Consider the following 14583-nt stretch of genomic DNA (forward strand, 5'->3'; position numbering starts at 1 on the left):
TTATGTAAAATATATATATATATATGTTATTTACCAGCTGGGAGGTCCGTATCGTGAAATACCGTGACCGAGGTCTTGAAAGTACTGAACAAGGCCCTCTGGGCCAAGGTCAGTATTCAAGGCCGAGGTCACGGTATTTCACCATACGGACCGACCTTAGGGCCTGTTTACACGAGGACGCTGTCGGGTAAAAATGACTAAATATTTTATCGGAAGTGCCTTTCGTCTACACGGGGACGGCGTTTCCGAGGCTGAAAAACGGAAAAAATTTAAAACGCCTTCCAGAGTGGATAAGTTAAAAACAGCCCCTGTTGCATATCCGTCTAAACTACCCAATACGCCAAACTCTGCTCGGATCTGCTCACGTCGGGTACGCGTTTACGTCATACATATGTCATATACTGTACATGCCAGCCTGTGAAGTAAGAAAGTAAGTAAAAAAGTAAGAGCATGTCTGATTACATCGATCCAACGGACCTTCAAGCTGCTCTGGCAGCTTTAATAAACGTCCAAGAGTCCTTCGAACATCTATACCGAATCTGCACATATACCGTTAATGAACAGAGGCGGGTATAGTATGCGCTTACTTTTTTACTTACTTACCATAGCCAGAGTAGTCAAAGTTTTCACGGCGCAGATGTGCAGATCAGACAAGACGGAAGACGTTGTGCATGCGTGCAGACATAGCGGAGGTCTTTCACAGCGCCACCTAGCCGCCTGGCATGCACATCCAATTGAATTCCACACATTTATGCGTCACTGTATAGACGCAGATTTCCTTCTTGAAAACGGTCGTGTAGACGCGGAAAAAAGTGAGAACGAAAACGGACTTTTACGTTTTTGTTTCAGACCGTCCCCGTGTAAAGTGGGCCTTAAGCTAGTAAATAACATATTTATTTTTTTCTTTACCAAATTCTAACAGAAAACGAGAGCGTCCGAAAGGGAAAACTGAGCCGAGCCGCCATTTTGAATCCTTATTTATGGCTGTGACGCAAATTGCTTCCTCCTCAGTATACAAGTGCACTTCCATGGCAGGGAAAAAACTACATTTTGCCGCCTATGTAGTCCACTATTTATACAAAATTGAGTCATTCAGGATTCAGCCATGTTTTTGCTTGGCGTTAGCAACAGTTAGAGGTTTTTAGCTTTCTCCTGAAATGTTTTCTTTTATTTCTTCTTCCTCAGGGTAGTAAAACTCGCTTTTGCTGTGAAGACTGTTGTTATCACTATCCATGCTGTAAAATTAATGCTATTCTCCTGAGAAATGCTGGCAAAATTTTATAAGATTTTTTGATAATCTTATAAATAAATCTCATCTCATTATCTCTAGCCGCTTTATCCTGTTCTACAGGGTCGCAGGCAAGCTGGAGCCTATCCCAGCTGACTACGGGCGAAAGGCGGGGTACACCCTGGACAAGTCGCCAGGTCATCACAGGGCTGACACATAGACACAGACAACCATTCACACTCACACCTACGGTCAATTTAGAGTCACCAGTTAACCTAACCTGCATGTCTTTGGACTGTGGGGGAAACCGGAGCACCCGGAGGAAACCCACGCGGACACGGGGAGAACATGCAAACTCCGCACAGAAAGGCCCTCGCCGGCCCCGGGGCTCGAACCCAGGACCTTCTTGCTGTGAGGCAACAGCGCTAACCACTACACCACCGTGCCGCCCTTATAAATAAATCTTATAAAAAAAAGATAAATGTTGACAAAAAATGCTACTATGTTTGTTGTTGTTGTGAATGAGCGAGTCGCCAGAGGTCCATAACCGGGGTCCGTAACTGGGGTCCATATCATAGGATACGGACCTGCTCGCCAGCCAATCAGAGTGCAGGATTTGATGGAAACCGGACCACGAAAAAATAATATATTTTATTATTTCCACATTCACTGGATATGAGCAATCCACTCGCTCTGATTGGCTACTGTACTACTCGGATATCAGCTCAAATACCATGAGTAGAGAAAAACAAAATGGCGGTGTGTGTTGCTGAACCAACTGAGGATAAAATAAAAACTCTACTTGAAAACAAAACCCCAAAATAGCTTTTTTTTAAAAATGGAATGAAAGTATTTGATGGGGGGGGTGGCACGGTGTTGTAGTGGTTAGCGCCGTCGCCTCACAGCAAGAAGGTCCGGGTTCGAACCCCATGGCCGACGAGGGCCTTTCTGTGCGGAGTTTGCATGTTCTCCCCGTGTCTGCGTGGGTTTCCTCCGGGTGCTCCGGTTTCCCCCACAGTCCAAAGACATGCAGGTTAGGTTAACTGGTAACTCTAAATTGACCGTAGGTGTGAATGTGAGTGTGAATGGTTGTCTGTGTCTATGTGTCAGCCTTGTGATGACCTGGCGACTTGTCCAGGGTGTACCCCGCCTTTCGCCCGTAGTCAGCTGGGATAGGCTCCAGCTTGCCTGCGACCCTGTAGAACAGGATAATGAGAGGAGATGAGATGAGAAGAACTGTGAAAAAAAATCCCTTCAGAATGTAGAAATAGCCTCTCAGCATCAGCCATGAAGTACTGTGTAGTAATTGCAAGTAACCAGCAGGGGGAGACACTGCACTTGATTTGATAAGAAACTGCATCACATAGCCACAGGTAGACTTCCCAACCGCGCCTCTGCTGGTCAATCCAGGGCTTGAATTCAAAATGGCCCCCTATTGGACAGAAAGTGTGCTACGCAGGCTGCAAAAGCTGTTATTTCATACCCTACGTAGTACCCCTATATAGGGAGTATAGTGGAATTCGAGATTCAGCCCAGGTTGTCTCCTGTAATCCAGAAGGAGCCTTGGCAACAAGTCCTCTGACTTTTATTAGGTTGCTAACCGACGAACTCTTTCATTTGCAGCAATTTTTTAAAATTAATTTTGTATAATGTTCACTGGATACACGTTTAGGAATAATGAATACATTTATCTATATGGATAATAATAGGTATTTTACCTTTTTGTGACGCGAAATATCCTGGCGTTAGCTTGGAAACCTCTAACCGGCTGTGCTCGCTTCTCTCTGAGGCGGAGGTTTTGTTTGTAGATTTTATTTAACGGTTAAATCCTGACAAGTCGTTGATTAGCGTTTTGTAAATTCAGTATAAATATAAACATTGCTGCTTTAATCTGGTTTTTATCTACTTTTAGAGGATTAAAGCTTTACGTTACTTTTATTTTAACCGTTTCCGAGCTAACAGGCTAACTACAGCCTCGCTAGCGACTCAAAACAAGTGGCAGCGAAAAGTTTATTGTAGGACGAGTTTTTTTTTTTTTTTCTTCTTCAAATTGTGTCCGAGAAGAACACAATTATTGAGACATCTCGGTTGGAAATGCAGGCTGTGGTTTGAGGTCAGGGGAATTAAAAAAGGGGGAAAGAAAAGCCGAGTTCAGCATCAACATGCGTTTATGGTGTTAAAGTCAGCATGATGGTGTTGAATCCTCTCGTTTATTCTGCAGAGTTTTAGCAGGTGTTGGTGAGAGTTTTAATCAAAAGGTTTTAACGGAAGTGCGTCCCTGTTTTTTTTTTTCTTTTCACCAACCAGGGATAGATTTAGCCAATTAACTGTGCTGTAGTGTGTTAAGGACACGCGGAAGCTGAGAGAGAGATGGACGCTGTGGATCAGCATGTGGGCTTGGACTCGGGATTCGGTGTCCGGGATCACAGGCTGCTCTCTGACTCGGACAGGACTTCCGCTCAGAGTGGACACTGTGGGGACGGATGGAGATTAGTGTGCGTGTCTCTGTTTGGAGGAGCTCCGTGGGGTTTCACTCTGAGAGGAGGACGAGAGCACCGAGAACCGCTCATCATCACCAAGGTACAGCACCAAGCCTTTACTGTCACCTGTCTGTCTGTCTGCCTCTGGTGGTCTGTCACTTCCCTTACAGTATTAGCTACATGTCTGTTTACCTTTCTTATGCCACTTATCTCACTTTGCTTAGGTTGTCTGTCTGTCTTGTCTTACTTCCTTACACTATTGGCCACCTGTCTGTCTGTCTGTCTGTCTTATGGCATATGACTTATCTTGCTTCCTTGCACCATTGGCCACCTGTCTGTCTGTCGGTCTTATGGCATATGACTTAGTATCTTGCTTCCTTATACTATTGGCTACTTGTCTTTCTGTCTGTCTTATCTTGCTTCCTTACACTGTTGGCTGTCTGTTGGTCATATGGCATATAACTTTTATCTTGCTTCCTTACACTATTGGCCACCTGTCTGTTTCTGTCTGTCTGTCTGTCTGTCTGTCTGTCTTGTCTTGCTTCCTTACACTGTTGGCCACCTGTCTGTCTGTCTGTCTGTCTGTCTTATGGCATATGAATTTTATCTTGCTTCCTTACACTATTGGCCACCTGTCTGTCTGTCTGTCTTGTCTTGCTTCCTTACACTGTTGGCTGTCTGTCTGTCTGTCTGTCTGTCTTATGGCATATGAATTTTATCTTGCTTCCTTACACTATTGGCCACCTGTCTGTCTGTCTGTCTGTCAGTCTTATGGCATATGACTTATCTTGCTTCCTTACACTATTGGCCACCTGTCTGTCTGTCTGTCTGTCTGTCTGTCTGTCTGTCAGTCTTATGGCATATGACTTATCTTGCTTCCTTACACTATTGGCCATCTGTCTGTCTGTCTGTCAGTCTTATGGCATATGACTTATCTTGCTTCCTTACACTATTGGCCACCTGTCTGTCTGTCTGTCTGTCTTATGGCATATGACTTATCTTGCTTCCTTACACTATTGGCCACCTGTCTGTCTGTCAGTCTTATCTTGCTTCCTTACACTGTTGGCTGTCTGTTGGTCTTATGGCATATGACTTATCTTGCTTCCTTACACTGTTGGCTACTTGTCTGTCTTATCTTGCTTCCTTACACTATTGGCTACCTGTCTGTCTGTTGGTCTTATGGCATACCTGTATGACTTATCTTGCTTCCTTACACTATTGGCCACCTGTCTGTCTGTTGGTCTTATGGCATATGACTTATCTTGCTTCCTTATACTATTGGCTACTTGTCTTTCTGTCTGTCTTATCTTGCTTCCTTGCACTGTTGGCTGTCTGTTGGTCTTATGGCATATGACTTATCTTGCTTCCTTACACTGTTGGCTACTTGTCTGTCTTATCTTGCTTCCTTACGCTATTGGCTACCTGTCTGTCGGTCTTGTGGCATATGACCTTATCTTGCTTCCTTACACTATTGGTTACTTGTCTGTCTGTCTGTCTGTCTGTCTGTCTTATGGCATATGACTTATCTTGCTTCCTTACACGATTGGCTGTCTGTCTTATGGCACATGTCTTGCTTCCTTACACTATTGGCTACCTACATGTGTGTGTCTTTTTAGTCTTATGGAATCACTTATCTCACTTCCTTGACAGTATTAGCTACAGTACATGTCTGTCTTTCTTTCCTATGGAGTAGCACTCATCTCACTTCCTTGATAGTATTGTCTGTCTGTCTGTGTTATGACACATCACGTATCTCACTTCCTTTTACAGTATTACTTACATGTTTGGTTGTCTTTTTCTTATAGAATATCATTCCTCTCACTTCCTTTACAGTAGTGTCTGTCTGTCCTATGGGATATCTCGCTTCCTTTACAGTATTCCCTGTATCTCTGTCTTCTGGCATCTCACTTCTTTTTACTACATGTCTGTCTGTTTATCTTTCTTATGGACCATCACTCACCTCACTTCCTTACGGTATTGGCTACATATCTCTGTGTTGTGGCACATCACGTATCTCACTTCCTTACAGTATTACTTATGTGTCTGGCTATCTTTATAGAATATCACTCCCCTCACTTCAGTTTACAATATTGCCTGTCTGTCTTATGGCATATCACTTCTCACTTCCTTTACAGTATTAGCTACATTACGTGTCTGTTTCTTATGGAATATCACTCGTTTCACTTCCCTGTCTTAAAAAGTAATTTGCTCAACCGCCTCTTGTGTGTTTGTGGATACCTGACCATCTCACTTATGTGCTTTGTGAACATCTCAATCCAGATTTATTTCCCCTTTACTGTGATTATAACCTCCACTCTTCTGGGAAGGTTTTCCACTAGATTTTGCAATGTGGCTGTGGGGATTTGTTTGTTCAACCACAAGAGCATTAGTGAAGTCAGGTACTGATTTGTGAGGAGGTCTGGGGTGCAGTGTTCCAGTTCATCCCAAAGGAGTTCAGTGGGGTTGAGGTCAGGGCTCTGTGCAGGACACTAGAGTTCTTCCACTCCAGGCTAGACAGACTTTGTCTTCATGGAGCTCGCTTTATCTACAGTGACACTTTCATGCTGGACCGTGTTTGGGCCACTTAGTTCCAGTGAAGGGAAATTGTGATGCTGCAGAATACAAAGACGTTGCTGCCTTTACAAGTACAATCGTCTTGTGATTGATCAGCTTTATCCTATGATGAAACATTTCCGTCCTGATGAGCGGTCTCTTCCATGATGACCCCCACCTACCTGCACATGGCATGAGACCTTTACTTAATAGTTTGATGATGAAAAACATACACGGTGGTGATTGTCTTCTCTCTAAAGCAGAAATTATCTTGCTTTTTCTTGTTTGTAAGCTAAAATACTAATAACTGAAATCACTGGCTAGTATAAATTTATGCAATCAGAATCAGGGCCTCACTGATGTGACTCAAACATGATGCTGTTTTCGAGCTGTTACTGCACGTCATTGATATATTCAATGTAAATATTGAAACATTTGACAGTTTTTATTAAACAAAAATGATGATATACTGAAACTTAAGTAAATGCCGCTTTCTGAATTGTACTGAGCATTAGGGTGCATCAGTTGCCCTCACTTTCATAAAATCTGATGCATTTTTGTTTGGGTGTTCCTTTTCACCAATAAAGGCATCCTGTAAAATGTTTTGACCATATTCAAAAGTCTAATGGTGGCACCATGAGGTTCATTTTTTGCCAAAAAAACGCTTATTTTATGTTTTCGCGTAAGGTTTGAATCACAATGTTGGACTCCATTTATTGATTTCTTGTGACCCAGAGATCATGTTAAGAACCTTTGCAAGGGATTGAGAAGCATTAATGTGATTCATAATACATTTGTATTGTTTAAAAGTTGTTGAACAATGATTCAATGAACAGCTAAAACTCAAACTGTGCTTGATAATATATTTAGAATATGTACTAAAAATATGTATCTAAGATATTTGGTATACTCTATAAGGTGCCATAACGTTTCATGGAAAGTGATCGAAATTTTGTCATAAGTCATAAAATAGCAGCTTTTTCCATAACTTTGAGCTCCTGGTACCACCATTAAACTTTTGAATTTTGTCAAAATATTTCACCCAGTGTATTTTCTTACCAAAAGGAACATAAAAACAAAAATGCATCATGATTGGAGGAACTTTTCATTTTTAGGGGGCAACTGATGCACCCTACTGAGCATTTCTAACCCCCCCCCCCCCCCCCCCCAAAAAAAAAAAAAAAACAGATTACTTTCTGATAATTGGTCTCACAACACTAGTGAGCTTTGCTTTTAAACCTCATTTGATGCGTGTGTTTTGGTAAATGAGAAGAAATGACAATTATCTGGCCACAAATTGTTTTCATCAGCTTTAAATATCTGTTGTGGACCAAGTTGAAAAGTGGTTTAAAATGCTGAGCTGAGTGTTGAGGTTAAAACGGTCTGTTCTTGGGGTCAAGACACTGACAAACCAGCACCAGTCAAAGCTGATTAATTGATCTCGGTTTGCTTCATATCTTCTACAGTGTACTAGAACATGCTATAGACAACTAATGGTTATGTACATGCGTTCTGTGCCTGTGGGAAAGAAGGTAACTTGGCAGGAAGTGCGTGTGTTCATAATTTAAAGAAAACTGGAAGACCCAGTATTTGTGGTTTTAAAAAAAAAAAAAAAGAGAGGGAGGAAAAAAGCCTCTGTTCTGAATTGCTTGTTGCTGAAATTGCAGCTCTGTGTAGAGCCTGTCTATAGAAATTGAATGATTGCTTTTTGTTTGTTAGTGTGACTGCTGGGTGAATTGGCAACTTCAGCCATCACTGATGGGTATAATTAGTGTCAGTGGTGCAAAAGCATGCCACAAAAACTACAGTTACGAGTCAGCAACTGGCAACCGACAGGCGACTTAACATGTCAGCTTGGTTGCTCACGCTGGCAACTCAATGTATGTGCTGTGATGTTGGAGTCTGTTTTAGGATTTTACCAGAAATGACGCTGAATTGGAGATTACATTAATCTAAGCACAAGGTAATGAAATCACGAACCAGGCTTCCAGCATCTTTCGAACTAAGTAATGTTCAAAAACTGAGCATAGTTGCAAAGCTCACAATTATCTTGTAGAGTGAGCGAAGAGAACGAGTGAAAATATTTTCAACACTGTATTATGTTCTTTATATTATATGGACACATCCCCTAAAAAAAAAAAAGTTAACCAAAAGATTTTAATTTAGCCCTGGTTTGTCATTTTGCCAGCGTGCATCTCGTCAGTGGGAAAACATTGGGAGTGATGTCATCAGAGTGAAATATCAGGAATTATTATACATACAGGACACTTTTTCGATGGAATAAAAACATGTTCTATTCCCTTCTAGCGGGCCTCGTTCATTTGGTTTGATAGTATGCAATATTGTTAGCATGTTGCTAATCCTACGTGTATTGTCACTCCACCCAATGGAGAATGAGCGCTGAATATGGTTTACGATATTGCATGGTTGTCAAGACATGTCACAAGTCAGAGCTGATGTGAATATTCAATATGAGTGTTTTCTGTTACACGTGCGCAGAAGCGTTTCTTTGCTCGCCGGCGGTGCCTGCAGTAAACGGTGTCACAGTGAATTGAAAATGCCATAAGATACGTCTCATCTCATCTCATTATCTCTAGCCGCTTTATCCTGTTCTACAGGGTCGCAGGCAAGCTGGAGCCTGTCCCAGCTGACTACGGGCGAAAGGCGGGGTACACCCTGGACAAGTCGCCAGGTTATCACGGGCTGACACACAGACACAGACAACCATTCACACTCACATTCACACCTACGGTCAATTTAGAGTCACCAGTTAACCTAACCTGCATGTCTTTGGACTGTGGGGGAAACCGGAGCACCCGGAGGAAACCCACGCGGACACGGGGAGAACATGCAAACTCCACACAGAAAGGCCCTCGCCGGCCACGGGGCTTGAACCCGGACCTTCTTATTGTGAGGCGACAGCGCTAACCACTACACCACCGTGCCGCCCCCATAAGATACGTATTACATGTAAAACTTCCGCGCTAGCGAACGACTGTGAGAACTTGTAAACAAACATGGCCGCCAAGTTTGCTTCATTAAATACAGAAGATTTTGAGAGAATTTTGAAAGGGAAAGACGTGTTGAACACCCAAAAGGAATGTGCATGTAAATAACTTTTTTTCATGGTATAGGAGATGTATTCCATTCAGCTAGCATGATCTTGAACTTTGTGTTCAACTCATTCAGTATCATGCTAGCTGAATGGAATACATCTGATGTACCACGAAAAAAAAGCCAGCCAATATTATTTAATTATCTAATTACAGTGGCACCTGTTAAGGGGTGGGATATATTAGGCAGAAAGAGAACAGTCAGTTCTTGAAGTTGATGTGTTGGAAGCAGGAAAAATGGGCAAGTGTAAGGATCCATGCGACTTTGACAAGGGCTAAATAGTGATGGCTAGATGACTGGGTCTGAGCATCTCCAAAGTGGCACATCTTGTAGGGTGTTCCTGGTATACAGTGGTTAGTACCTACCAAAATTGGTCCAAGGAAGGACAACCAGGGAACTGGCAACAGGGTGATGGGTGTCGAAGGCTCATTGATTCGTATGGGGCGTGAAGGCTAAGCCATATGGTCCAATCTCACAGAACTACTGTAGCACAAACTGCTGAAAAAGTTAATGCTGGCTAAACTGGAAAGGTGTCCGAACACACATTGCATCGCATTTTGCTATGTATGGGGATGCGTAGCTGCAGACTGGTCAGAGTGCCCCCGCTGACCCCATCCACCTTTAGAAGTGCCTACAATGGTCACGTGAGCATCAGAACTGAACCTTGCAGCAATGGAAGAACATGGCCTGGTCTGATGTATCATGCTTTCTTTTAAATCATGTGGACCATTGGGCGTGTGTGTGTGTCACTTACCTGGGGAAGAGATGGTACCAGGATTCACTATGTGAAGAAAGCAAGCTGGCAGAGGCAGCCTGATGCTCTGCTGGGAAACCTTTGGTCTCGCATTCATGTGAATGTTACTTTGATACATACCACCTACCTAAACGTGACTGTAATCCAAGAACACCCCTTCATGGCAACGATCCCCTGTAATGCCAGTGGCCTCTTAGTAAATGCATCCTGCTGCACTGCAAAAATTGTTCAGGAATGGTTTGAGAAACATAATGGGAGTTCAAAATGTTGACTTGGCCTTCAAATTCCCCAGATCTCAATCGAATATTTTGTGGGATGTGCTGGACAAACAAGCAGTCCAATCCATGAAGGCTCCACTTTGCAACTTACAGGAATTGAAGGATGCTGCTAAAGCCCAGTGCACATCTTCCTGATTTCATCGGGGCTGCCTGTGTTGGGCGATCGGTTGAGTATACGGGCCCGATTTGATCGGTTCAAAATTCCCCTCACATGTTTGCAAGACGTCGTACACGTTCAGTCCGAATAGATGGTCACGTGTTCAAGATATCACATGATGGTACAAAAAGGGATAATAATCCCAACTAGACAAATCAATAAGAATTGATTCTATTTTCTTCAGTCGTTCTTAAAATTCTACTTGTTCTGGGATTCCGGACAAGCGATTTCTGTACCACTGACAATGCTTTAATACTTTACCAGGCATTTTCAAAGCTGACATGATTACAGCCATAGCCTCGCTCTTCTTTTCCCGTTTGCTGTAATCAGGTGAACTAATATCATAAAGACAAGTGGATGCTTCCTAAAGTGACCGAAGTTGTGCTTCCCGGTCTGCAGTCCACGTGCGATCAATCCTGGCACTCCAATTGGCTGTTTAAAATTTATCATAACCGATGAGCTCGTAGTAACAACGCACACACTACTGATTGTGTTGCGTACAAGGGGATCGTGTCTGAAAATATCAAGACCAGTTTGATCTGAACCGAGAACCGATGAAATCGGCTACGAGTAGCCTGGGCCCGCCCATCCTAAGTGTGACGCAACACGGGGGGCTGTTGCGAATGTAGTCTGGCAAGGCAAGCTATCTCCAGCTCTTCCAAGCTCCCGAAAAATCGGGAGCCAATCAACTTTGAGCATCTCCAACGGCCCTGGGTAGAGGCGTGTTCAAGGCAGTGACGTAGTAGAACTACGACCGGAAGCCATAGATTGTTTACAGAATCTATGCCGTAAGCGCTTCATTCACTAGAAGCATTATGAACATGGAGCAGCGGCAAGCCTTTAACACAGCGGTAGATGGTGTATTGAAAGCATTCAATGGGAAGTTCTCATTGAAAACGGAGCAAAGAGCAGCCCTGGAGGTATTTATCTTCCTGTTACTCAAGCAGTTTCTGTCGCATCACATGCGTCAGAGGAAAGAGTGATGTGATTTGGTTTAAGCTTCGTCACAGCCTTTTCTGGCTTTGACCAGTAGCAAACTGAGGCATTTCAGGAAGGCGGGTCAACCACGCACTTTGGGAAACGGTTGGGCTTAATATCTTTGCCAGACCAATGCTCGCAGAGCTTTGAAGTTGCGTTAGCCAGACTAGGCTACGAGGTGCCCCCGCACACACTTACAATTCGCAAGCGATTTAATCGGCCCGACAGAATCTTAAGCGAATCAGGAAGGTGTGCGGTGGGCTTAATGTCTTGTTTGCAGATGCCACAGCACACCTTCAGAGGTCTTGTGGAGTCCATGCCTAGATGCGTCTGAGCTATTTTGGTGGCACAACGGGGACTTGCACAATATTAGGCGGGTGGTTTTAAAGCGAGACGGCCTTTCGATTTCATAAAATCAGTGAAATTTAGTTCCCTCTGAAATGTGGTCATTGTGATTTTGCATGTTTATTTCTGTAATATATCACAAAAAATAAGGCCATTCTGTGGCTGGGAAGTGACTTAATTTGAGAGGATTCCCGAGCAAATAATGTACATGAAATCGCTCACTTCATGCAGTCAAGCAGACAGAGGAAGTCCGTGTGCGCATGTGCAGGTTTACCTTTGACCGTGCACTGATAGTTACATCATTTTAGCTGTGTTCACGTATATACTGGTATGAAAGTGGTATAACTGTATCGATACAGAGTATACCGGTACAGTTTAGTGCATCTGTCCACACTAGCGAGAAATGTTTGCGGTTTTCTTTCACGGTAGTTGAAGTGCGCGAAATGTTTCCGTGGTTACCGAGTAACTTCCTTCCGAGAATATGGCGGATGAAACAACGTGTGTGTGCTTTTTGTTGTCAATGTACAGTCTGCATTTCTGGTGGTCATTTATTCAGTCGAATCGTATAAAACGCGTGAGGCAGTTGAGAAAGAAACAAAAAACGAATCTCCGTTCTTCACTATTTTATTCAGCGAAGACATGGATTGAGGTGTGTGACTTTGCGCATGCGCAAGTCACAAACTGCTGGTAATTTGTGTTACATGGTGAAAAATGGCCATTTTTTGATATTTGGGTATGTCAACAGGCTACTCAAGGGCTTTCAGAAAATGTATTCCTTTCTCATCAATTATCATCCATTAATGAGAAAATGCTAATTAAGCATTAGGAAATAATAGGAAAATGAGTTAAAAGATAGAAACGTTTTCTTTATTTTCTCAAAATGGAACACCGTCAGAAGATTGTTTGTAAAAACCTTAATATTTTATCTAACTAAGTTCTGTTTGTTGCATATTGGAGAGGAGAGTCTGCTCTATCAAATGCACTAAGTCACTTTTCCCTATCTTAAAGGGAAAGGGTTGATGTGGCAAGGGGAACATGAGTAAGAAAATACGCAACCCTGTTTCCCTGAAAACGTAAGGTTTCTAATAATGACTCAGTGTCACCAGGCAAGTTCAACCAGTCAATGTTGCCTCTTTTCTGATGTGTGTGCCTACTTTAAACAGTTAAAACAAGTTTACAGAGTAAAGATTCCACACATGATGTCTTCATGGTCTACATTTTCAAGAATGTAATTCTGATCCTTATCTTGTGTCATTTCTGTGCCAACATATATAACACAACCAGCTGGAATGACAGCAAGATCCTTACATTTCTTACAAAGGGAGCCTTTGCGGAAAGACTTCAGACAAATGCTGCAATGATGCCCTGTCTCTTTTGGATCAGATGACATATTTACTGGTGTGTTGGAAGTAAGACCTGAAATCAAACAAGAAACCCATCAATCCATAACCCAGTTTGTGAGTTCAAATTGTGTGGTAGGTTTAAAAAGGGTTAAGGACCCTATCATTGGATTTAAGTTTCTCTCCTGACAGTATGCTTGACATTGGAGGGCCTTTTAAAATACTGTTTTTAACCATGGCATGATTCCAATCCTAAATTTTCTACATTGACAACGACCTGCGCAATGGCCCTAATGAAGCACCAGAGAAATGTTCACTTCATGTACTTGCTCCAATGCATTGCATGTGGATTATGCAATATCTGGCTAAAGGCTTAAAACATTTTACAAATAGCATGATAATGCAGTAGATCACATAGGACATCATGTTGCTTACCAATTGACAGGTCCGGATTTCGAGAAAATGCGATAAAAATCTTCGAATGGCTTCAATTGCCTCCACTGAATTGAGGTGACCCACATGGTAAAATGGCTTCCTGGGCTTTATGGCTTCACTAACAGTGACATCTGGTGTCAGAACAATGAACTAGACTGAAATGCTGCTGACAGAAACAGTGAAAACAGCTATCACCAAACCACCACCTCCACCGCCGCCTGCTCCCCCACTGACTTTTTTCTTTTTCATCAGCCAGTACCATTACTATTAAGTGTGTTGCTTTGAATTTGGTGTCATTTGAAAGCTAACAAAACAAGCTTCAAAGTGATATCTATCTCCCCTCCATAGCTTTCCTACTTCTCAAGAAAATTGCAATTGAATGACGAAAAAACATCATGAATGTAACAAATCCACCTTTTTCAATACAGCAGTATGTGACTCACGACCTACAGTACCGATACTGTACCGGTACGAAACCCATACATTTGTGGGTTTCGTACCAATACAGTTATACCGCTACAGTACCGGTATAGTTGCTAGTGTGGGCAGGTGTTGCGGTATGAAAGTAGTATCGTATCGGTACAAAATCCCTAGTGTGGACAGGGTATTAGTGGCTAAACAAACAGCTGATTACACCGAGGTGTTCGCCGAGCGCTGATATTTATTAGTCTGGTCCTGCGTTTCCTTTCCTTCGCAACATAACATCTTTTCTCGCTTTCTGTTACTGTAGTCGGTCTTTCACATTTCATTTGCACACTTGCATCCTCCATTTCTCTTCTTGTGTTTCAAATTTGTATCCCACAATGCCTTGCGTGAACAGGGAAAGCCCACCATGTGATGCATGATGTAGTATCTTGAATTGGGTCATGGTGAAGCAGGAAATAATAATGGAGAATTTAGGGCCACATGGCCCTAAATTAA

The 14583-nt window shown here is 42.7% G+C and overlaps 1 protein-coding gene across 1 annotated transcript in view; it reads left to right on the forward strand.

Annotated features, from left to right (window-relative positions):
• Window positions 1–2801: 2801 nt before the first annotated feature.
• Window positions 2802–14583, forward strand: part of shroom2a (shroom family member 2a) — a 130323-nt gene continuing 118541 nt past the window's right edge. Inside the window, exons 1-2 of the mRNA XM_060919875.1 lie at window positions 2802–2820; window positions 3567–3808. Of these exons, the coding sequence (XP_060775858.1) occupies window positions 3599–3808 (210 nt within the window). The 5' untranslated portion in view covers window positions 2802–2820; window positions 3567–3598. The remainder of the gene's footprint in view (window positions 2821–3566; window positions 3809–14583) is intronic.

This window comes from Neoarius graeffei, chromosome 4 (genome assembly GCF_027579695.1).
Source record: "Neoarius graeffei isolate fNeoGra1 chromosome 4, fNeoGra1.pri, whole genome shotgun sequence".
Lineage (NCBI taxonomy): Eukaryota > Metazoa > Chordata > Actinopteri > Siluriformes > Ariidae > Neoarius > Neoarius graeffei.